Genomic DNA, 24,022 nt, shown 5'->3' on the forward strand with positions numbered 1-24,022 from the left:
TTTGGCCCTCTAATCGCCCACTATCAACCCTCATTTGCTCACTCTGAGCATCCATCCGGTTCCCCATTACCCCCATTTGGCCCTCCAATCGCTCACCCAATCGCTCAATTTGGCTCCCCATACTTATCTGTACAGCTGCCTGTAGCTGCGCAATGAGGGCCTGTATGTCAATCGGCTGCATGTTAAAGCCCGTTGATACAGCGGGCTCGGCTACCGCGCGCTCTTGCGAGGCGCCATTTTGCGTGCCTGCTACCCTCGCTGTTTCGCTCTCCTCATGTCCCTCATGTCCCTCAATTTGGTCCTGGACCGACCCTGCTTCACTCTCCGCTACCGGACCCCAGCCGTCTTGATCCGCCATAGCGCGACTTGCAAAATTCGAGTTTCGTAAAACAAATCCAATTTTTTTTTTTTTTTCGTTATAATTTCGGGCGAGCGCAGTAACCGCGGGGACCGCGCTCCGGCTCGATTTTGTCGAGCGCAGTACGCGCTCCGAACCGATTTTCCCTCCCAAAATTTGGGCCTAACTAATTTAGTCCCGGGTCCGAATCTCACTCCTCGACACCAATTGTTACTGCCAATAGTACAATTGGTGTCCAAAATTTGGGCTAAATAAATTTAGTCCCAGGTTCGAATCCCAACTCCTGACTACCAATTGTTACAGACACGACTTTGATGTTAAAGTGGGCCGAGCGGAATGGCCGTCGTGTCCGCACAAATTACCCGACTATACTCGACGTTGACGAAGTCGCGTTACGCTGGCTCAATAAGAAAAAGAAGACACCCGGCTGGGTTATAAAATGACGACACCAGGGATACGGTTCTCAAGACCTCCGGAGGAGATTATATTCGTTACGGAAGGTCAGATTACAGGGACGAGAGGTACAACATAGAAAGACAAGCACTTAGACACAATCTTATATTATTCCCAACAGACGACAGATAAACGGGACAAAGCTGACTCACACGGGGATTGATGGCTAGGAAAGGCAAGGTAGCGATGGCTCCAGGTGCACCTGGGCTCGGGGCAGGATCAGCACGGTTCGGTCCAGAGATGCGGGGAGGTCCCGTCGCAGCGCTCAGAGGTGACGTTCTTTCTCAGGCGGGTCTTTCTCAGGCCTCTCCAAACTCAGGCGCATCTGTTTCAGCGCTCGCAGGTCCTTCTTTCTCCAGCTGGGGGCGCATCTCTCGTCACGTCCGCTACGTGGCCGCGTATATCCGGCGGGGAGTGACACGCCCTCGGCTCGTTAGCGCCGCCCCAGATGGAATCGGTCCGCCCTTCTGATTGGGTGCGGGGGGGTTACCAGGCTCCGCCCTTGACGAGGAGCTGACAGCCAGCCCCTCCGTGGTAACCCCGTGGAGCGCGTGGTCAATGGCGCTAATCGAGCCGGTGTGAGGACGCATCCTCCCCCGCGCCGCCGCCATCTCCTCTGTTGTTGCAGCCATAGTTGGTTGGGGAAGAAGATGGAAGGAGGTATGGAAGATGGAAGGAGGTATGGGAAAGGTCCTAAACTCACTACTGATGCCATATAATCACATTCTGGTGCAACGAAGAGTCATAATTAATGGAAACGAGGCCTTAACTGACATAGACTAAGAATAACTAGCAAGATGTCCGAAAGTTGTCTACGTGTGGTGCGGTGGACCTGGGCACGACATTTAATGGGGGAATAAGGGGAAGGTCGGCTCTACTGATTGTTGTTTACAGACAATGGGACTAGGGAATAGGGGATTGGGGAAAGTTGGGGAGTATTGGAGAAATAGGGGAATATTTACAAGCGGATATGGAGGCCAAATTCCATATTCGCAACATTGCACCCTTCTCTACCCTCGGGGCGTCCCGACCCGATAAATTTTTACCTACTTTAGTGTGGCACGCAATGTAGTTCCCTCTACTATTAACTCTACCCTGAGTGCGACAGTTTTACAGATATTCACAAATGAGTAAATATGTCCCCCTGCGACGTTGCACCCTTCTCCTCACAGAAACACACCCACAGGATAACCGAATCCGGAAAGAATTCTCAAACTACACATACAGCCGGTAGGGAGCATTATTTACAAGACTACGCTGCTATTTACACTACGATCCAGGACCTGTTTTTGGAGGAACACATGCAGATGTTATGCATAGAGAGAGCGCGCTTGCCAACATCGATACACCAACCCACGAGTGCTCTGTGGCCGACGGCCTTTAATAACGTGCAGAGCACCCTTCCCGAGCATCAAAAGCACCACCCCACCACCAATCGGTGCAGTCACCATTGTTCATTGGAATAAAAATAAATTCGACAACCCCTAACCCTGCAGGTGTCTCTTGCTCTTCTTGTGGTGCACTTGGTGTTAACTAAAAGTGGTTCACCTGTATGGCATAGGTGCCACGTTGACCCATAGGTCCATCCCCGGGTGGTGCTTGGCCGCAAACGAACTGCGGTCCATTGTGGGTGGCCACAAACATTGCGGTCCATATGGTGTAGCGATCCCGGCAGCAAACAGCGAAAGTGCAGGCCCACAACTGCGCAGCCAGCACCTCTCTCTCCTCTCTCTCTACCCCAAAGCCAGATCCTCGGAGGTGGGAGACAAAAGAAGCAGACAAGTGAGTAAGGTGGTAAGGGCGCAAAAGTGCACGCAATACAAGGTAATGCACACTAGGGGCACATGGGAACCAGGTGAGACAGGTACGTTCCTATCGTACGCCCCCCCCCCCCCCCACCAGGTAACCTACATGGCCCCTCCCTTACCCCTTACTGTATCCACAAAACACAACACTACCCATAAACATCTACTTTACAAATCAACAAACATCCCTACTGTCTTCCCCGTTCCTCCCATAAACCAAATTCGTCTTCTCTCCCTCCTAACCAATCAAATTTGCCATTTTCAACTTTCATCAAAATTTGCCATCTCCAACTCAACATCATAATTTGCCATCACCAATTCATCATCAGTCCCTCCTAAGGAGGGAGAGATGGAATCACCCCAATGTCTCATCCACGTCGTGATGCGTCTCACAATCCACACAGCAATTTCATTTCCTGCAACAAAACAAAGAAAACACAGGTGTGGAGTCATCATCATCACCACAGGTAAGTGGCTGCGTATGGTGCGACAGGTTCATCAATCCTAACTATTTCCTAAGTGACTTTAACAACTTTACACTACCCGGGGTCTTTCTCCGGCCAAACCATTGGCCCTCTTACACTATGGGTTCTAAAAACCAATTCCCATTGGCCAGACTGTGGTGCTCTTCAATTTGGGGTCTCACTCCCCCGATTCATCTCCCGGTGCCCTCGCACAATTTCTGGGCTGTGGCGTGTACCTCTCCCAGTGGGTCTACCCACCTGCACACCTCCACCACTGCAGTTGCCTCCGAGCTTACCTGCTCCTCACCCTAACCTAACTACCTGGGGAAGGCCCTCTGGCACTCTCCCCACTCGGTGCCCTCTCTGGCACTGGGCTACCCGATCCACACCCGGGATCCTCAGGCACCCACTCACAACTACCGGCTCCCAGAGCCCACCTGCGGCCTCACCTGGCCGACATCCTCACAGTGGTGGAGTGCCCAACCAACTACACACACTAACAGGCTACACGCCCAGCCATTTCCACAACACTAATGCACCCATCCACAATACCATTCTGCAACCGCACCACAAATGCCAATATCCAACCACAATTTACCTGCACCCTCTACCTAACACTTACACTACCCGCCCCGGGTACTCGTGAAAGGGGTCCACTCTTCCCCCATCCACACCTTCGCACCATGCACACCACTCCGTACCACTCACTCCAACTCTCTCCACACACCTGTACCTGCACACCTGTGTTCTCACACCTGGTGCCACCTGCACCCTTCTCTCCCCAAGCGCATTCGCGCTGATCCACACACTCACTACTCATACACTGCTCCACACACCTGTCCAGTTGCACACCTGTGCAATCACACCTGTTCCATCCTCACAAACACGGCATCATCTCAGCTAACTACTCCCTTCTGAAACTTGCGCTTCCCAGTCGTCCCTTTAAACTATTGCGCTCCCACGTCATTATCATCCACACTAATCTACCTGCGTCCCCACTACAGGTATCAGTCACTAACTAAACTTAACGTCACCTAAGGTCATCTTCTCTAGATCCCTACACACAATATCCTAACCCACCCGGGCTAGTTTTCACTGCCATACACCCCATAAGCTATAGCTCCTTTGCCCCCAGCATGGGAAGGGTGGCAGATTTGCCATCCCACCCCATCGGGGGTCTCTCACTACCAATTTTGCACATCAAATTGCAACAAATTAAAAATTTGCCAATCACTACCCATCATCTGCCAATCACTACTGCCAATCCTTTGCCAATCATCAAATTTTGTTTTTCTCTAATTTTGGGTCCAAAACACTAACCTCATCACCCAGTCGACTCACTAATACCTCTCGGTGCGCCAATCCCTGTCCAAAGCCCGGCTTCGTAAAGCCAAGCAATGGATGCTGGTTGTTTTGTGCCAGCGGCTGGATGCGTCCGGCATTCGGGGCAGGGACGGGGGCTTACCCGGGCCGAGATCCCACGCACCACCTCGGCGTGGAGCCATCCAATGTCCCGATCTCGACCTGCCGGCACGTCTCAACAAAACGTGGTCGCCATAACGACCCTTCCTATCCTGCCGCCCGCTCCGCCTGGTGGAGCACGGACGTTCAAAGCGAGGCCCAGCACGGATCGCGCACGGCGGTCCTTTTGAACCCGCCGTGGCTCGGATCCCCGCTGGTTCTCGCGGCACGCGAAGCCCGGCACGCACCGAGGGCCCGCTTCGGCTAAAAGTCGACCTAACCTCTAACCTGTGTAACGTCGATGCTTCACCTGGACGCTTACACCCCGCAGCCCGTTCCTTGCTCACACATCCAGCCGTTTCCATGCTCCTCGTACCGTTCCTTACACACCCAGGCGCACCCATTCCACTCACAGCCTTGGTCACACACCTGACCACCGAACACTTTGGCACACATTCGTTGGTCGCACACCTCACCAACACACCGCTTCGCACCCCCTCCTCGGTCACCTCCTCTGTGACAATCACAGGTGTGCCCTCATTCGCACACCCAACCACGTGCCTCACCACCAACTCCAGCGTGCATTCCCACTCACGCTCTACCATTCCAGGTGTGCATCCTTCCATCCCAGGTGTACATCCTCGCTCACCTGTCACAACAAACTCACTCTCCATGTCACTCTCACTACTTTCACCTCCATTCCTGACAGCGCACTCACCCTTACTCTTGACAGCGCACTCTTTCCTCGTGCACCTGTCCGTCACACACCTTTCTCGCGCACACTCTCCCGTTACACCCTCTGTAACACTCACCACACCACGCTTCCATGTGCCCCCTCGCACACGCGCTACGACCGACTCATTCTCGCCCGCACCCTCACTCCTTGGCACGCACTTTTTCCTCACACACCCCAGAGTCGGACTTTCTCGCACACCTCCTTTTTCGCACACCAGACCTGTCGCACACTTCACCAACGGCCTCTCACGAACACCCGGGTCTATCTCGACCCCCAAGCTTATTAAATCCCCTGGCGCGTCATACGCACGACCATATTGGTCACCACTTACACCGGGTCCTCTTCCTCTTCGCTTCTCCTCCATCACCTGCGAATCCCTCATCCGGTTAATGAGCACATCATCACGATCCAAACACAGACTTTGGACCAATTCTTTTATCTCCTCTTTTATCTCTTTCTTATCCCCTCTCCGTCGCTTCTTAATTTCGCTCATCCCTTCTTCCACTTCTTCTAATTTGTGCTTCACCTCTTTTATTCCCCGGTACGTCTCCTCAAGCTCGTCCTCCAAGGCTACCTTGACCGTTTCCATGTGCGTCCTCACCTGCCGGTCCTTCGTCTCCATTACCTCTATTACCTCGTCCAACCTCGTTGTCAGTCCCTCACGTACCATCTGACATTCCCTCTTTGTCGCTATCAAGTCGTTTTTTATGTCGTTTTGTGTCGCTTTTAAACCTCCTAATACCGCAGTGTTCCTTTGAACCTGCTCCACTAACACCGTTTGTCCCACCGTCAGCTGCTCCACCTCCTGCGTCAGGTCCTCTATGCCCCCTTGTAACTTTACAGTCCCCTTTCTCACCTCCTTCTCCATGTGCTCCTTACAGTGCCTCACCTCCTCGCGCACTCCTCCGACCTCCTCACTCACTCCTCCTCTGATCTCCTCTCCCATCACTTGCATCTCCTGCCCAGATGCCACCCTCATCTGCTCCATTTCCTCCCTGTGAGCATCCAGTTTGGTTTCTACCCCCATTCTGACCCCCTCTATCTGCTGCTCCATTTGTTTAACTTCCCTTTCCGCTTGGTCCCTCATGTCCCTCAATTTGCCTTCCATACTGTTTTCTAACCCATTTTTCACTCCCTCTATCTGATTCTCCTGGGCAGCCATTCTATTTTCTACCCCCGTTAACCCATGTTTCACCTCTTTTATCCCGTTGTCTAACCCCTCAAATTTCTTTTCTAATCCCTCACCGGTACCCCTCATTTGGCCCTCTAATCGCCCACTATCAACCCTCATTTGCTCACTCTGAGCATCCATCCGGTTCCCCATTACCCCCATTTGGCCCTCCAATCGCTCACCCAATCGCTCAATTTGGCTCCCCATACTTATCTGTACAGCTGCCTGTAGCTGCGCAATGAGGGCCTGTATGTCAATCGGCTGCATGTTAAAGCCCGTTGATACAGCGGGCTCGGCTACCGCGCGCTCTTGCGAGGCGCCATTTTGCGTGCCTGCTACCCTCGCTGTTTCGCTCTCCTCATGTCCCTCATGTCCCTCAATTTGGTCCTGGACCGACCCTGCTTCACTCTCCGCTACCGGACCCCAGCCGTCTTGATCCGCCATAGCGCGACTTGCAAAATTCGAGTTTCGTAAAACAAATCCAATTTTTTTTTTTTTTTCGTTATAATTTCGGCGAGCGCAGTAACCGCGGGACCGCGCTCCGGCTCGATTTTGTCGAGCGCAGTACGCGCTCCGAACCGATTTTCCCTCCCAAAATTTGGGCCTAACTAATTTAGTCCCGGGTCCGAATCTCACTCCTCGACACCAATTGTTACTGCCAATAGTACAATTGGTGTCCAAAATTTGGGCTAAATAAATTTAGTCCCAGGTTCGAATCCCAACTCCTGACTACCAATTGTTACAGACACGACTTTGATGTTAAAGTGGGCCGAGCGGAATGGCCGTCGTGTCCGCACAAATTACCCGACTATACTCGACGTTGACGAAGTCGCGTTACGCTGGCTCAATAAGAAAAAGAAGACACCCGGCTGGGTTATAAAATGACGACACCAGGGATACGGTTCTCAAGACCTCCGGAGGAGATTATATTCGTTACGGAAGGTCAGATTACAGGGACGAGAGGTACAACATAGAAAGACAAGCACTTAGACACAATCTTATATTATTCCCAACAGACGACAGATAAACGGGACAAAGCTGACTCACACGGGGATTGATGGCTAGGAAAGGCAAGGTAGCGATGGCTCCAGGTGCACCTGGGCTCGGGGCAGGATCAGCACGGTTCGGTCCAGAGATGCGGGGAGGTCCCGTCGCAGCGCTCAGAGGTGACGTTCTTTCTCAGGCGGGTCTTTCTCAGGCCTCTCCAAACTCAGGCGCATCTGTTTCAGCGCTCGCAGGTCCTTCTTTCTCCAGCTGGGGGCGCATCTCTCGTCACGTCCGCTACGTGGCCGCGTATATCCGGCGGGGAGTGACACGCCCTCGGCTCGTTAGCGCCGCCCCAGATGGAATCGGTCCGCCCTTCTGATTGGGTGCGGGGGGGTTACCAGGCTCCGCCCTTGACGAGGAGCTGACAGCCAGCCCCTCCGTGGTAACCCCGTGGAGCGCGTGGTCAATGGCGCTAATCGAGCCGGTGTGAGGACGCATCCTCCCCCGCGCCGCCGCCATCTCCTCTGTTGTTGCAGCCATAGTTGGTTGGGGAAGAAGATGGAAGGAGGTATGGAAGATGGAAGGAGGTATGGGAAAGGTCCTAAACTCACTACTGATGCCATATAATCACATTCTGGTGCAACGAAGAGTCATAATTAATGGAAACGAGGCCTTAACTGACATAGACTAAGAATAACTAGCAAGATGTCCGAAAGTTGTCTACGTGTGGTGCGGTGGACCTGGGCACGACATTTAATGGGGGAATAAGGGGAAGGTCGGCTCTACTGATTGTTGTTTACAGACAATGGGACTAGGGAATAGGGGATTGGGGAAAGTTGGGGAGTATTGGAGAAATAGGGGAATATTTACAAGCGGATATGGAGGCCAAATTCCATATTCGCAACATTGCACCCTTCTCTACCCTCGGGGCGTCCCGACCCGATAAATTTTTACCTACTTTAGTGTGGCACGCAATGTAGTTCCCTCTACTATTAACTCTACCCTGAGTGCGACAGTTTTACAGATATTCACAAATGAGTAAATATGTCCCCCTGCGACGTTGCACCCTTCTCCTCACAGAAACACACCCACAGGATAACCGAATCCGGAAAGAATTCTCAAACTACACATACAGCCGGTAGGGAGCATTATTTACAAGACTACGCTGCTATTTACACTACGATCCAGGACCTGTTTTTGGAGGAACACATGCAGATGTTATGCATAGAGAGAGCGCGCTTGCCAACATCGATACACCAACCCACGAGTGCTCTGTGGCCGACGGCCTTTAATAACGTGCAGAGCACCCTTCCCGAGCATCAAAAGCACCACCCCACCACCAATCGGTGCAGTCACCATTGTTCATTGGAATAAAAATAAATTCGACAACCCCTAACCCTGCAGGTGTCTCTTGCTCTTCTTGTGGTGCACTTGGTGTTAACTAAAAGTGGTTCACCTGTATGGCATAGGTGCCACGTTGACCCATAGGTCCATCCCCGGGTGGTGCTTGGCCGCAAACGAACTGCGGTCCATTGTGGGTGGCCACAAACATTGCGGTCCATATGGTGTAGCGATCCCGGCAGCAAACAGCGAAAGTGCAGGCCCACAACTGCGCAGCCAGCACCTCTCTCTCCTCTCTCTCTACCCCAAAGCCAGATCCTCGGAGGTGGGAGACAAAAGAAGCAGACAAGTGAGTAAGGTGGTAAGGGCGCAAAAGTGCACGCAATACAAGGTAATGCACACTAGGGGCACATGGGAACCAGGTGAGACAGGTACGTTCCTATCGTACGCCCCCCCCCCCCCCACCAGGTAACCTACATGGCCCCTCCCTTACCCCTTACTGTATCCACAAAACACAACACTACCCATAAACATCTACTTTACAAATCAACAAACATCCCTACTGTCTTCCCCGTTCCTCCCATAAACCAAATTCGTCTTCTCTCCCTCCTAACCAATCAAATTTGCCATTTTCAACTTTCATCAAAATTTGCCATCTCCAACTCAACATCATAATTTGCCATCACCAATTCATCATCAGTCCCTCCTAAGGAGGGAGAGATGGAATCACCCCAATGTCTCATCCACGTCGTGATGCGTCTCACAATCCACACAGCAATTTCATTTCCTGCAACAAAACAAAGAAAACACAGGTGTGGAGTCATCATCATCACCACAGGTAAGTGGCTGCGTATGGTGCGACAGGTTCATCAATCCTAACTATTTCCTAAGTGACTTTAACAACTTTACACTACCCGGGGTCTTTCTCCGGCCAAACCATTGGCCCTCTTACACTATGGGTTCTAAAAACCAATTCCCATTGGCCAGACTGTGGTGCTCTTCAATTTGGGGTCTCACTCCCCCGATTCATCTCCCGGTGCCCTCGCACAATTTCTGGGCTGTGGCGTGTACCTCTCCCAGTGGGTCTACCCACCTGCACACCTCCACCACTGCAGTTGCCTCCGAGCTTACCTGCTCCTCACCCTAACCTAACTACCTGGGGAAGGCCCTCTGGCTCTCTCCCCACTCGGTGCCCTCTCTGGCACTGGGCTACCCGATCCACACCCGGGATCCTCAGGCACCCACTCACAACTACCGGCTCCCAGAGCCCACCTGCGGCCTCACCTGGCCGACATCCTCACAGTGGTGGAGTGCCCAACCAACTACACACACTAACAGGCTACACGCCCAGCCATTTCCACAACACTAATGCACCCATCCACAATACCATTCTGCAACCGCACCACAAATGCCAATATCCAACCACAATTTACCTGCACCCTCTACCTAACACTTACACTACCCGCCCCGGGTACTCGTGAAAGGGGTCCACTCTTCCCCCATCCACACCTTCGCACCATGCACACCACTCCGTACCACTCACTCCAACTCTCTCCACACACCTGTACCTGCACACCTGTGTTCTCACACCTGGTGCCACCTGCACCCTTCTCTCCCCAAGCGCATTCGCGCTGATCCACACACTCACTACTCATACACTGCTCCACACACCTGTCCAGTTGCACACCTGTGCAATCACACCTGTTCCATCCTCACAAACACGGCATCATCTCAGCTAACTACTCCCTTCTGAAACTTGCGCTTCCCAGTCGTCCCTTTAAACTATTGCGCTCCCACGTCATTATCATCCACACTAATCTACCTGCGTCCCCACTACAGGTATCAGTCACTAACTAAACTTAACGTCACCTAAGGTCATCTTCTCTAGATCCCTACACACAATATCCTAACCCACCCGGGCTAGTTTTCACTGCCATACACCCCATAAGCTATAGCTCCTTTGCCCCCAGCATGGGAAGGGTGGCAGATTTGCCATCCCACCCCATCGGGGGTCTCTCACTACCAATTTTGCACATCAAATTGCAACAAATTAAAAATTTGCCAATCACTACCCATCATCTGCCAATCACTACTGCCAATCCTTTGCCAATCATCAAATTTTGTTTTTCTCTAATTTTGGGTCCAAAACACTAACCTCATCACCCAGTCGACTCACTAATACCTCTCGGTGCGCCAATCCCTGTCCAAAGCCCGGCTTCGTAAAGCCAAGCAATGGATGCTGGTTGTTTTGTGCCAGCGGCTGGATGCGTCCGGCATTCGGGGCAGGGACGGGGGCTTACCCGGGCCGAGATCCCACGCACCACCTCGGCGTGGAGCCATCCAATGTCCCGATCTCGACCTGCCGGCACGTCTCAACAAAACGTGGTCGCCATAACGACCCTTCCTATCCTGCCGCCCGCTCCGCCTGGTGGAGCACGGACGTTCAAAGCGAGGCCCAGCACGGATCGCGCACGGCGGTCCTTTTGAACCCGCCGTGGCTCGGATCCCCGCTGGTTCTCGCGGCACGCGAAGCCCGGCACGCACCGAGGGCCCGCTTCGGCTAAAAGTCGACCTAACCTCTAACCTGTGTAACGTCGATGCTTCACCTGGACGCTTACACCCCGCAGCCCGTTCCTTGCTCACACATCCAGCCGTTTCCATGCTCCTCGTACCGTTCCTTACACACCCAGGCGCACCCATTCCACTCACAGCCTTGGTCACACACCTGACCACCGAACACTTTGGCACACATTCGTTGGTCGCACACCTCACCAACACACCGCTTCGCACCCCCTCCTCGGTCACCTCCTCTGTGACAATCACAGGTGTGCCCTCATTCGCACACCCAACCACGTGCCTCACCACCAACTCCAGCGTGCATTCCCACTCACGCTCTACCATTCCAGGTGTGCATCCTTCCATCCCAGGTGTACATCCTCGCTCACCTGTCACAACAAACTCACTCTCCATGTCACTCTCACTACTTTCACCTCCATTCCTGACAGCGCACTCACCCTTACTCTTGACAGCGCACTCTTTCCTCGTGCACCTGTCCGTCACACACCTTTCTCGCGCACACTCTCCCGTTACACCCTCTGTAACACTCACCACACCACGCTTCCATGTGCCCCCTCGCACACGCGCTACGACCGACTCATTCTCGCCCGCACCCTCACTCCTTGGCACGCACTTTTTCCTCACACACCCCAGAGTCGGACTTTCTCGCACACCTCCTTTTTCGCACACCAGACCTGTCGCACACTTCACCAACGGCCTCTCACGAACACCCGGGTCTATCTCGACCCCCAAGCTTATTAAATCCCCTGGCGCGTCATACGCACGACCATATTGGTCACCACTTACACCGGGTCCTCTTCCTCTTCGCTTCTCCTCCATCACCTGCGAATCCCTCATCCGGTTAATGAGCACATCATCACGATCCAAACACAGACTTTGGACCAATTCTTTTATCTCCTCTTTTATCTCTTTCTTATCCCCTCTCCGTCGCTTCTTAATTTCGCTCATCCCTTCTTCCACTTCTTCTAATTTGTGCTTCACCTCTTTTATTCCCCGGTACGTCTCCTCAAGCTCGTCCTCCAAGGCTACCTTGACCATTTCCATGTGCGTCCTCACCTGCCGGTCCTTCGTCTCCATTACCTCTATTACCTCGTCCAACCTCGTTGTCAGTCCCTCACGTACCATCTGACATTCCCTCTTTGTCGCTATCAAGTCGTTTTTTATGTCGTTTTGTGTCGCTTTTAAACCTCCTAATACCGCAGTGTTCCTTTGAACCTGCTCCACTAACACCGTTTGTCCCACCGTCAGCTGCTCCACCTCCTGCGTCAGGTCCTCTATGCCCCCTTGTAACTTTACAGTCCCCTTTCTCACCTCCTTCTCCATGTGCTCCTTACAGTGCCTCACCTCCTCGCGCACTCCTCCGACCTCCTCACTCACTCCTCCTCTGATCTCCTCTCCCATCACTTGCATCTCCTGCCCAGATGCCACCCTCATCTGCTCCATTTCCTCCCTGTGAGCATCCAGTTTGGTTTCTACCCCCATTCTGACCCCCTCTATCTGCTGCTCCATTTGTTTAACTTCCCTTTCCGCTTGGTCCCTCATGTCCCTCAATTTGCCTTCCATACTGTTTTCTAACCCCTCTAACCCATTTTTCACTCCCTCTATCTGATTCTCCTGGGCAGCCATTCTATTTTCTACCCCCGTTAACCCATGTTTCACCTCTTTTATTCCGTTGTCTAACCCCTCAAATTTCTTTTCTAATCCCTCACCGGTACCCCTCATTTGGCCCTCTAATCGCCCACTATCAACCCTCATTTGCTCACTCTGAGCATCCATCCGGTTCCCCATTACCCCCATTTGGCCCTCCAATCGCTCACCCAATCGCTCAATTTGGCTCCCCATACTCATCTGTACAGCTGCCTGTAGCTGCGCAATGAGGGCCTGTATGTCAATCGGCTGCATGTTAAAGCCCGTTGATACAGCGGGCTCGGCTACCGCGCGCTCTTGCGAGGCGCCATTTTGCGTGCCTGCTACCCTCGCTGTTTCGCTCTCCTCATGTCCCTCATGTCCCTCAATTTGGTCCTGGACCGACCCTGCTTCACTCTCCGCTACCGGACCCCAGCCGTCTTGATCCGCCATAGCGCGACTTGCAAAATTCGAGTTTCGTAAAACAAATCCAATTTTTTTTTTTTTTTCGTTATAATTTCGGCGAGCGCAGTAACCGCGGGACCGCGCTCCGGCTCGATTTTGTCGAGCGCAGTACGCGCTCCGAACCGATTTTCCCTCCCAAAATTTGGGCCTAACTAATTTAGTCCCGGGTCCGAATCTCACTCCTCGACACCAATTGTTACTGCCAATAGTACAATTGGTGTCCAAAATTTGGGCTAAATAAATTTAGTCCCAGGTTCGAATCCCAACTCCTGACTACCAATTGTTACAGACACGACTTTGATGTTAAAGTGGGCCGAGCGGAATGGCCGTCGTGTCCGCACAAATTACCCGACTATACTCGACGTTGACGAAGTCGCGTTACGCTGGCTCAATAAGAAAAAGAAGACACCCGGCTGGGTTATAAAATGACGACACCAGGGATACGGTTCTCAAGACCTCCGGAGGAGATTATATTCGTTACGGAAGGTCAGATTACAGGGACGAGAGGTACAACATAGAAAGACAAGCACTTAGACACAATCTTATATTATTCCCAACAGACGACAGATAAACGGGACAAAGCTGACTCACACGGGGATTGATGGCTAGGAAAGGCAAGGTAGCGATGGCTCCAGGTGCACCTGGGCTCGGGGCAGGATCAGCACGGTTCGGTCCAGAGATGCGGGGAGGTCCCGTCGCAGCGCTCAGAGGTGACGTTCTTTCTCAGGCGGGTCTTTCTCAGGCCTCTCCAAACTCAGGCGCATCTGTTTCAGCGCTCGCAGGTCCTTCTTTCTCCAGCTGGGGGCGCATCTCTCGTCACGTCCGCTACGTGGCCGCGTATATCCGGCGGGGAGTGACACGCCCTCGGCTCGTTAGCGCCGCCCCAGATGGAATCGGTCCGCCCTTCTGATTGGGTGCGGGGGGGTTACCAGGCTCCGCCCTTGACGAGGAGCTGACAGCCAGCCCCTCCGTGGTAACCCCGTGGAGCGCGTGGTCAATGGCGCTAATCGAGCCGGTGTGAGGACGCATCCTCCCCCGCGCCGCCGCCATCTCCTCTGTTGTTGCAGCCATAGTTGGTTGGGGAAGAAGATGGAAGGAGGTATGGAAGATGGAAGGAGGTATGGGAAAGGTCCTAAACTCACTACTGATGCCATATAATCACATTCTGGTGCAACGAAGAGTCATAATTAATGGAAACGAGGCCTTAACTGACATAGACTAAGAATAACTAGCAAGATGTCCGAAAGTTGTCTACGTGTGGTGCGGTGGACCTGGGCACGACATTTAATGGGGGAATAAGGGGAAGGTCGGCTCTACTGATTGTTGTTTACAGACAATGGGACTAGGGAATGGGGGATTGGGGAAAGTTGGGGAGTATTGGAGAAATAGGGGAATATTTACAAGCGGATATGGAGGCCAAATTCCATATTCGCAACAATACGTTCCACAACAGTAACATTTTCGACAGTTTCTGCTTGTTTCAATAAAGTTGAGTATCCCTTTGGAGTTGCCTGTATGAGCCTTTCAGCTGGTGTATCCGAGCGTGCACAGATGAAGCAATTGAGCACAGGTGGAGTAACGTCTTCATCCATATTGCTAGACTCCATGTCCTGCAAAGTAGAAAATGAGATATATTTAGAAATTATTTTTCCACAAAGGAGTGTCTGTGGTGAAATATAAATGTTAACAATCAACTCAGAATCATGAAAAACCCTTATTTGACCCCTCATAAGTTACTTAAGGGCCGATTAAAAAAAATAAAAATTCTCGAAAATAATTTTTCGGTACCCGAATTCAACAGCTTTTTTTCTGGGTTTCCCACGGGAGTTGACCTTCAACATTTTAACACATGTTATTACACACCTTTACAAACATATTGGTGAAGAAATTTTTTGGTAACAATTTAGTTAACAGATTTTCATATGTTTCCCTTACTATGTACTTGAGATGCTGTGTTGTCATGATTTACACCAATCATAATACAAACAATTATTTTGCACAAATGTATTTGTTGTGTTTGTGATATTACATTTTTATAGGCAATTTAGGTTGAAGATTTAGGTTGAATGGTTTTTTTTTCAAGAAAGAACCCCTCAGCACATACATAGGGGAGGGGTAGGGGCAGACTCGAAATTTGGGACGATTACACCTCACCACCACGTAATTCAAAACACCTCACCACCACGTAATTAAAAAGACCTCACAGCCATAAAACACGTAATAAAAACACCTCGCAACCACGAAATTAAAAACACCTCACCACCACGAAATTGAAAACACCTCACAGCCATAAAACAGTAATAAAAACACCTCACCACCACGAAATTAAAAACACATCACAGCCATAAAACACGTAATAAAAACACCTCACAGCCACGAAATTAAAAATACCTCACCAACACGAAATTAAAAACACCTCACCACCACGAAATTGAAAACATCTCACAGCCATAAAACACATAATAAAAACACCTCACCACCACAAAATTAATAACACCTCACAGCCATAAAACACGTAATAAAAACACCTCACAGCCACGAAATTAAAAATACCTCACCAACACGAAATTAAAAACACCTCACCACCACGAAATTGAAAACATCTCACAGCCATAAAACACGTCACCACCACGAAATTAAAAACACCTCACAGCCATAAAACATGTAATAAAAACGTCACAGCCATAAAACACGTAATAAAAACACCTCACAGCCACGAAATTTAAAAACACCTCACCACCAAGTAATTCAAAACACCTCACCACCATGTAATTCAAAACACCATCACCAACGAATTCAAAACACCTCACCACCACATAATTAAAAACACCTCACCACCACGTAATTATAAATACCTCACCACCACTTAATTCAAAACACCTCACCACCATGTGATGTAAAAGCACCTCACCACCACGTCATTTAAAAACACCTCACCACCACGTGATTCAAAACCACAACGTTATTAAAAACACTTCACAACCACGGAAACAAAAGTTTGAGGGAGTCGTTAAGTGACAACACAGACACTGCCTAGATGTGTAGATATATAGGTAAATGACTGTACCCGAGTTGCCGTTTTGTCATGGTTTAAACCAATCATAATTCAAACAATTATTTTGCACAAATGTATTTGTAATATACGTGATATCACATTTTATAAGCAATTGAAGTTGAAAACTTAAGTTGAAAAAAAAAATTCCCCAAAAAATTCCCCCCCCCAAAAAAGGGGGAAATTTTTCAAAAAAAAAAATACCCTTAGGACATACTGACGGGAGAGATATGTGCATACCAGAAGTTTGGTGCGATTTCACATAAGTTTGAGAAAGTAGTTCAGTGACGAGACAACACAACACAAGACAGACACTGCACAGATATATATATATATACACACACACACACACACACACACACACACACACACACACACACACACACACACACACACACACACACAGTGGAACCTTGACTTACGAGTTTAATTCGTTCTGTGACCGAGCTCGTAACTCAAATTGCTCGTTTCTCAAATCAAATTTCCCCATTAAAATGCATTGAAATGCTATTAATCCGTTCCAGCCCGCCAAAAACCACACCAATTTTTTTTAAAATATACAGTATATATAAAAATATCTCGCGCTTTATATTTCACCTGTATGCAGCATACAAGTTGGCAGGATGGCCTGGACTGGAGGTACGCACACTTGACTCTAAAGTCTAAACTGTCCAGCCTGGGTTTGAATCCCGACCCAGCTATAACCTGTCATGGGTGAATCACAGGCAGGGTGATTCATCAATGTGTGTACCGCTAAACTGGGCGCCCCGTTTGCGTCCCATTAGTTGTTGGATGTTAAGGATCTCACCGTGTTTTCAACAAAGAGAAGGCGAGCTATCGCCGGCACTCTGAACAAGTTGTGGCCTGGCATGCTCTTCTCCTCTGCCGTTATATACGTCCTCCTCGGCATCTTTTTCCAGAAGAGCCCTGTCTCGTCACAGTTGAAGATTTGCTGGGGGATGTATCGTTCGGCTTCTATCAGTTCGGCAAAAGTTATAATAAAATCTTCAGCTGCCTTCACATCCGCCTCACCAAGTCGACAACACGCACACCTCGCTCATGTTTTTCGACGATTGCGTGTTTTATATCCAAGCACATCATCCTCTTCTTCTTCTCAGTTATAATAAAATCTTCAGCTGCCTTCACATCCGCCTCACCAAGTCGACAACACGCACACCTCGCTCATGTTTTTCGACGATTGCGTGTTTTATATCCAAGCACATCATCCTCTTCTTCTTCTCAGTACCGTGTTTTCCACAAAGAGAAGGCGAGCTATCGCTGGCACTCTGAAGAAGTTGACGGCAGAGATACTGTACTTGCACGGCAAGATAACCACGTGACCAGAACCCACCTGGTGGCGTAAACTCAAAATAACCAACATGCGAAAACAAAAATGCAGCGCTATATGACAGAGATACTGTACTTGCACGGCAAGATAACCACGTGACCAGAACCCACCTGGTGGCGTAAACTCAAAATAACCAACATGCGAAAACAAAAATGCAGCGCTATACGACAGAGATACTGTACTTGCACGGCAAGATAACCACGTGACCAGAACCCACCTGGTGGCGTAAACTCAAAATAACCAACATGCGAAAACAAAAATGCAGCGCTATACGACAGAGATACTGTACTTGCACGGCAAGATAACCACGTGACCAGAACCCACCTGGTGGCGTAAACTCAAAATAACCAACATGCGAAAACAAAAATGCAGCGCTATACGACAGAGATACTGTACTTGCACGGCAAGATAACCACGTGACCGGGTGGCGAAAGCTCGTAACTCAGATCTCGGCTCGCATCTCAAAGCAATAAACCGCCCGAGCGACGGCTCGTATCTCGAAAAACTCGTAAGTTGGGGCACTCGTAAGTCAAGGTTCCACTGTATATATATTCCACTATTCCAGTCAAGGTTCCACTCATCAAACTTGCATCAAAACTGCAACTTGGTTTCTGGGTCGTACCCATAAACCCAGGGCTCATCGCCAGTGATCACTGTGTTGAGGAAGCTGGGATCGCTGTTCCCAGTCTCCAGCATGTCCTGTGCGATCTCCAAACGGAGTTGCTTCTGCTCAATCGTTAGCAGCTTTGGTACGAACTTCGCTGAGATTCTCCTGAAGCCCAAATCCTCCTTCATAATGGAATGAATGGTGTTGAATCTTGCGGATCGTTTTCACTTGGGAATCGCCAAGCTTTACACAAAATTTGATGCAGTAGCGTTGTTCAAGTTTTTCCGTCATTTTGTCAAAAACGAAAATCCGACGGCGCTCACTTACATGTCCTCACTCATCGGCGGTCTGCCGTCGAATGACAGCTTCTGCAGGTGTGAAAAAATTCACGCGTGTGCATTAGGATCGCCTACATACGTGCACCAATCAACGCCTCCCTAGCTTCTTTTTTTTTACGCACGAAAAATAAAGGTCGGATACTTTTTGAACACAGTAGTATATATATATTTGTACAATATAAGTATATATTGTGATGCAAAGATGAACTGATTAGATTTTGGCATCAAGGGGTCAGAGGTCATATTAGGTAAAAATGTGTTACTTGAGAACAGCTGAAGGGATTTAAATCAAACGTAATACAAGTATTTATAATGATTTAAAGATCTGATTTTATTTTTGGGTGAAGAGGTGAAAGGTCAGAGGTTATGTTTGGTAAAATTGTGTTACCGTGATGACTTGTGAACCAGTGATGGGATTTTGCCCAAACTTGATATAAATATATATTATGATGCAAAGATGAACTGATTAGATTTTAGCATCAATAGGTCAGAGGTCATGTCAGGTAGAATGTTACCGAGGTCAGGATTTGAACTAAACGAAGTACATGTACCATGATACATATGTCCAGATTCGACATTGAGATCAAATGGTCATGAGGTTTTCGGTCAAAGTTAGAGTAAGCAAAGACTTAATGTAGGCCGTAAGCCAGAGGCATAACAGTCGATGTCGCATTATGTCTAGTTTTAAAAGTCTTGATTTCCTTTTTTACACCTATTAGTTTTTGCAGTTGACAAATATGTTGCTGTACTTTTCCACTGAATGCAGGTTCTGCGTGACATCCTGAAAGAGGTTCAGGCTAACATGGTTCCACGTGGAATGCTCAAGGAGTGGGCTCTGCAGACCTTCCCTAACTCTACAGACTACTGGACCTTCCGCAAGATGTTCACGCTCCAGCTGGCATTGCTTGGTTTTGTCGAATTTGTGCTGCACCTCAACCGGCTCAACCCAGAGATGCTGCAAATAGTCCAGGTGATCACCTATGTGTTTTCATTTTTCACCAATAAGGCCTTCTCTCCTTATGATTGTCAGTCACACTTTGATCAATATAATGCATGTTTGAGTGAAGTTATTGTCACACTCACAGGACACAGGACAGCTGAGTGTTGCGTACTTCCGCTTTGACATCAATGACGCCACTGGAGACCTGGATGCCAATCGTCCTGTGCCCTTCCGTATGACGCCAAACATTTCCGAGTTCTTAACACCCATCGGGGTGTCGGGCCCTCTCACGGCCTCAATGATAGCCGTTGCCCGATGTTTTGCGCAGCCTTCGTTCAAGGTACATTTCCTCATTTTGTGCTTGGATCTAAACTTTGCCTTTACAGACCATTCCGATTACGAGGAGTAGGCAGCATTTTGGGATCGGTGGAGAGGGATGGTAAATTCTGTTGAGGAAACGGATGGAGGCCAGAGTTTGTATGTTTAAAAATAATTATTTTTCCCTTGGTTCGAAGGATTGTTGTTAAGAAATGTGAATGTATTTGGCTAGTATTATAAATTTTGGAGGGGGGGGTGGGGGGTCAAGGAGCTGTGAATGTGCGAGTTTGGGGGAGGGATTGATGGAGGTAAAAAAGAAGGCTGGGGTATCGAGCATCCCTACATTACAGCAAGGCATTTTGGTAAGGGTCGATTTTGTGTTTTTTGTTGGCTGGAGCTTTCTGGTTTTAGTTGCACAGCAACACTGTCAACAAACACGCACTGTCCATCGTAAAAGGTTTTTGTAGTGCTAAGTTGGCTGTGGGTCATGTCAGCAATTTGATTGGCCCGGATGAGGCAAACGTTGGGCTTTGCAATTTTGGTGGAGAAAGACTGCATAGAAAGAAGATGTGGGATTGAGGGAGTGGGTTAAGGTGGGGGATAAAAAGGACAGGAATAAAAGTGGTTGTGTTGGGAGTTTGGCTGGTGGTGGGGAGTGGGGTTTCGGAGAGGGGAACGCAGGGGAGGACCCAGATGGGTAGGTTGGATAAAGTATTGGTGGAAGAAGGGAGGAATTTGAGGCTGTTTTAAGTGATGTTGTGAAACGTTTTTTAAATTTCATTTCAATTTGAGGCTTGGCCAGTTATGAATCATGCTGAGCCCAACTCGCATTGCAATAGTCCTTGGAGGCACGCTGAGTAATTGTCGACGCCGCCAACGGCAGTTGCCATGACATTGTTAGACCATTGCAAGTACTCGGATTCAACACGAACCGTTTGGAGCTCTCGGATGAACTGCACGATAAACTTTAGCTGAGAATGCAATCTCATGCATCTTCTTTCCCGTAAACAAGGAGGAAAGAGACCACAAAGCTGCTATGCAGCATGCATTAGTAGCCCCAGCGACATCATTTTACTTGGACTTGACACAAACCTTCACAAAGGAAAGCATTTCCTCTCGTTGTCGAGTAGATTGCAGCGAGCGACAACTTTCCCAGCATGCCAATAACCTTCGGTAATGTTATCATGGTGGTTTTAACATCCACGGAACCTTGTAAACTAACGGGACCAATGAATTGCCGATTCTGCGCTTTCTCTGATTCACATTTCCAGGGATGGAGGCTGTTAAAATTTTATGCCTCAATGAAGTAGATATCAGCATTTTGGAATTTTGATCATATTTCAACTTATGTGCACTGTCTGCATTGCATCTTCAATGATATCCATCACATTTCTCTATTTTTCTTTTTATCTCCTCGGATGCATTGATTGCATGTAACAGCTCATTAATTAACTTGATTCTTTGTGTTTGCATGCATTTTAATTTATTTTACCTTCGTCTATTTATATTTGTCTCCCTCTCTTTAATCATCAGCGAAAGCTCAGATGTTTGCCGTTCACCTATTCAGTTCCTTTCTTTTCTAGCTTCTTATTGGTTCGGCTCGGGCTGACAGGATGACCTGGACGTATGCACAATCTCCTCTAAGCTTTCTATCCTTGGTTTGAATCCCGACCCAGCTAAGAACTGTCATCCCGGTGTTTCACAGGCCAGGTGATACGTCAATGTGTGTGCCATCCATCAGATGGGCATTAAACTGGCGTCCCATCTGCCGACATTAGTTGCTGGATGTTAAAAATCCCATGGTGCCCTTCACGAAGAGTAGGCGAGCTACCGCCGGCACCTTGGCCAAATTACAAATTCCTGCTCGAACTACTGCTGCAGAGGGATGGCAAACCGCCCGACATGACTACTGGCTAAGAAACTGTTTCGGTGGAACGATCACTCTAACACAGACTATGTATGGCACATCAGTTAGTCATTGGTTGACCGCATTGACCCTGAAATGACAGCGTTAAAACCTTTTCGGACACACCTCGATCACACAGTGCATAATGACTGTCGTGAAGTTCCACTTCCTGTTTCACAGGTGGACGGCATACTGAAAGCTGTGCTGCGAGATGAGATTGTTGGGTGGCAGAAGAAAACCGCGGAAGATGGTGGTGCAGCGGGTGGACCCCCAGAGACTATGGACTCCCAGCAGCTTGTGACTCTCCTGCAAAAGGCGGCTGGTGCAGTGCTGGCTCGTCTGCATTCCCTAGCGGTTTTCGATGGGGCGGAGAGCAAAGTGACCACCTTGGTGGCAGCGGCAAACAGCCCTGACAATCTCTGCCGTATGGACCCTGCATGGCACCCGTGGCTTTGAGGGTTCTGTGTTTGTCTCTACCTAGGCCACAGTCTCTTTCCTTCGCCTCTCACGTCCTTCCCCAACCACACTTTAAAGCTTTCATTGGTGAAAGTGCATTGGATAGGATTTCCACCACTTTTGGAGTGGTTTTGTACTGACGTTGTTGTATGGGTTATTTTATTTTCCGTTTTTTAAGCGTTTTTCCCTTATCATCTGAATGCGGATGTAAAATTGGAAGTTATTAAAAAATTCTTTTTAATCGTGTCTCTGTTGCTTTGTAAGCCGTGGACCAAAGTCCGACGTTATTGGTGGCTGAGCGGCCACAACAGCACTGCACCAAATTTGATGCAATGGAGGGGTCTACCTGGTGCATCTCGATCAAATGGTTAAATGCACAAATGACTATAACTGACATTTTTACGACGCTGGTAAATTATTTTGTCAATTTTAAAGAGTACAATCACTTCGTAACCCATTTCCGATTTGCTATTGTGCTATTTTCAGTTACTATAAACCAAACTAATGTATATTCGGTGAAACCTTTTATCACTCGCTGTTTTGTCTAATAACGTCTGCATCAGGTGAGGCGAGAAAGATGTTATTGGTTTCTGACCTTATGTACGTTGGTGCACACCCAATACTTTGGCACGAGCCAAAATGTTCATGCCTCCGATGCAACGTGACCTCATTCATCTGGGCTCGAGGGTGTCCACACTTTTGGATTAAATATGTACAGGTGGAAAATACAGGTGAACTGAAATAATAATTAAAAAATACTCCCAGCCACCCTGAGCTCGACCCCCTCCAAAGACACCCCCTGCCCCCACCCTACCGTGAACATAGCAGGGGCATTGTGCAGCATTTCAACTGATAAAGTAATGTTACTGGACTGTAGCTCAAAACCTCACTCTTATAAAATATAACATTGTTGTGGGGGGAAATAAAAACATGGCATTTTGGAGCAGATATGTTCATGGATTAGATCTATCAAAACACTGTCGTGCAGAAAATCTGAAAAGACACTTTCGTAAAAGGGCAACGGTTGCCTAGCAATATGAGGCAGCTGAACACAGCCCTGCACAAATGGTAATCAATCGCTTTCATTGTGACGTCAACTCCATACACCCTCAGCCTTCTCAGATATCGTCGATAACGTGCGATTCTTAGGCAGCTCTTTTGTGCTGCGGATGTATTCAAATGCCTTTGACTATAATTGGCCGCCATTGGTGGAGTGGAGTATTATTTAAACATTCGTCCGCCTTGCTTGTGTTTTATAGTCAGAATGACCGTTGATAATCCAACAAAGACAGTTGACCTGTGACGATCTGCTCAGAGTTTGGTTCCAGGTTTCCTTTTTAACTGTTGAAGACCCTTTCCTGCATACCAATCATACAACATCCTGCATCATGTAAATGAGTGGGTGAGAAACTCGGCCTATGAACTGACATTACCAGACATTGATTTAGTTAAATTTATGAGTATCTGGTTTTCATAGTCATCTGTACTCCGAATGCTTAGAATGCAATCGGTACTTGTATCTCAACACTTAACTTTTGTCGCATTGTCGGTTCTTGTTCTCATCCACTCAACATTATTGATGACAATGATCGTGCTATTTCGATGATGATGCT

The 24,022-nt window shown here is 49.0% G+C and overlaps 1 protein-coding gene across 1 annotated transcript in view; it reads left to right on the top strand.

Moving 5' to 3' along the window:
- TRRAP (transformation/transcription domain associated protein) overlaps positions 1–22,650 on the top strand; it is a gene marked incomplete in the record, with an annotated part of 152,508 nt that extends 129,858 nt beyond the window's left edge. The window contains 3 exon segments of the mRNA XM_078778972.1: positions 19,556–19,759; positions 19,875–20,069; positions 22,134–22,650. Coding sequence (XP_078635098.1) covers positions 19,556–19,759; positions 19,875–20,069; positions 22,134–22,409 — 675 coding nt within the window.
- Positions 22,651–24,022: the final 1,372 nt, after the last annotated feature.

Source organism: Myxine glutinosa, chromosome 5, assembly GCF_964187855.1.
Source record: "Myxine glutinosa chromosome 5, kmMyxGlut1.1, whole genome shotgun sequence".
Lineage (NCBI taxonomy): Eukaryota > Metazoa > Chordata > Myxini > Myxiniformes > Myxinidae > Myxine > Myxine glutinosa.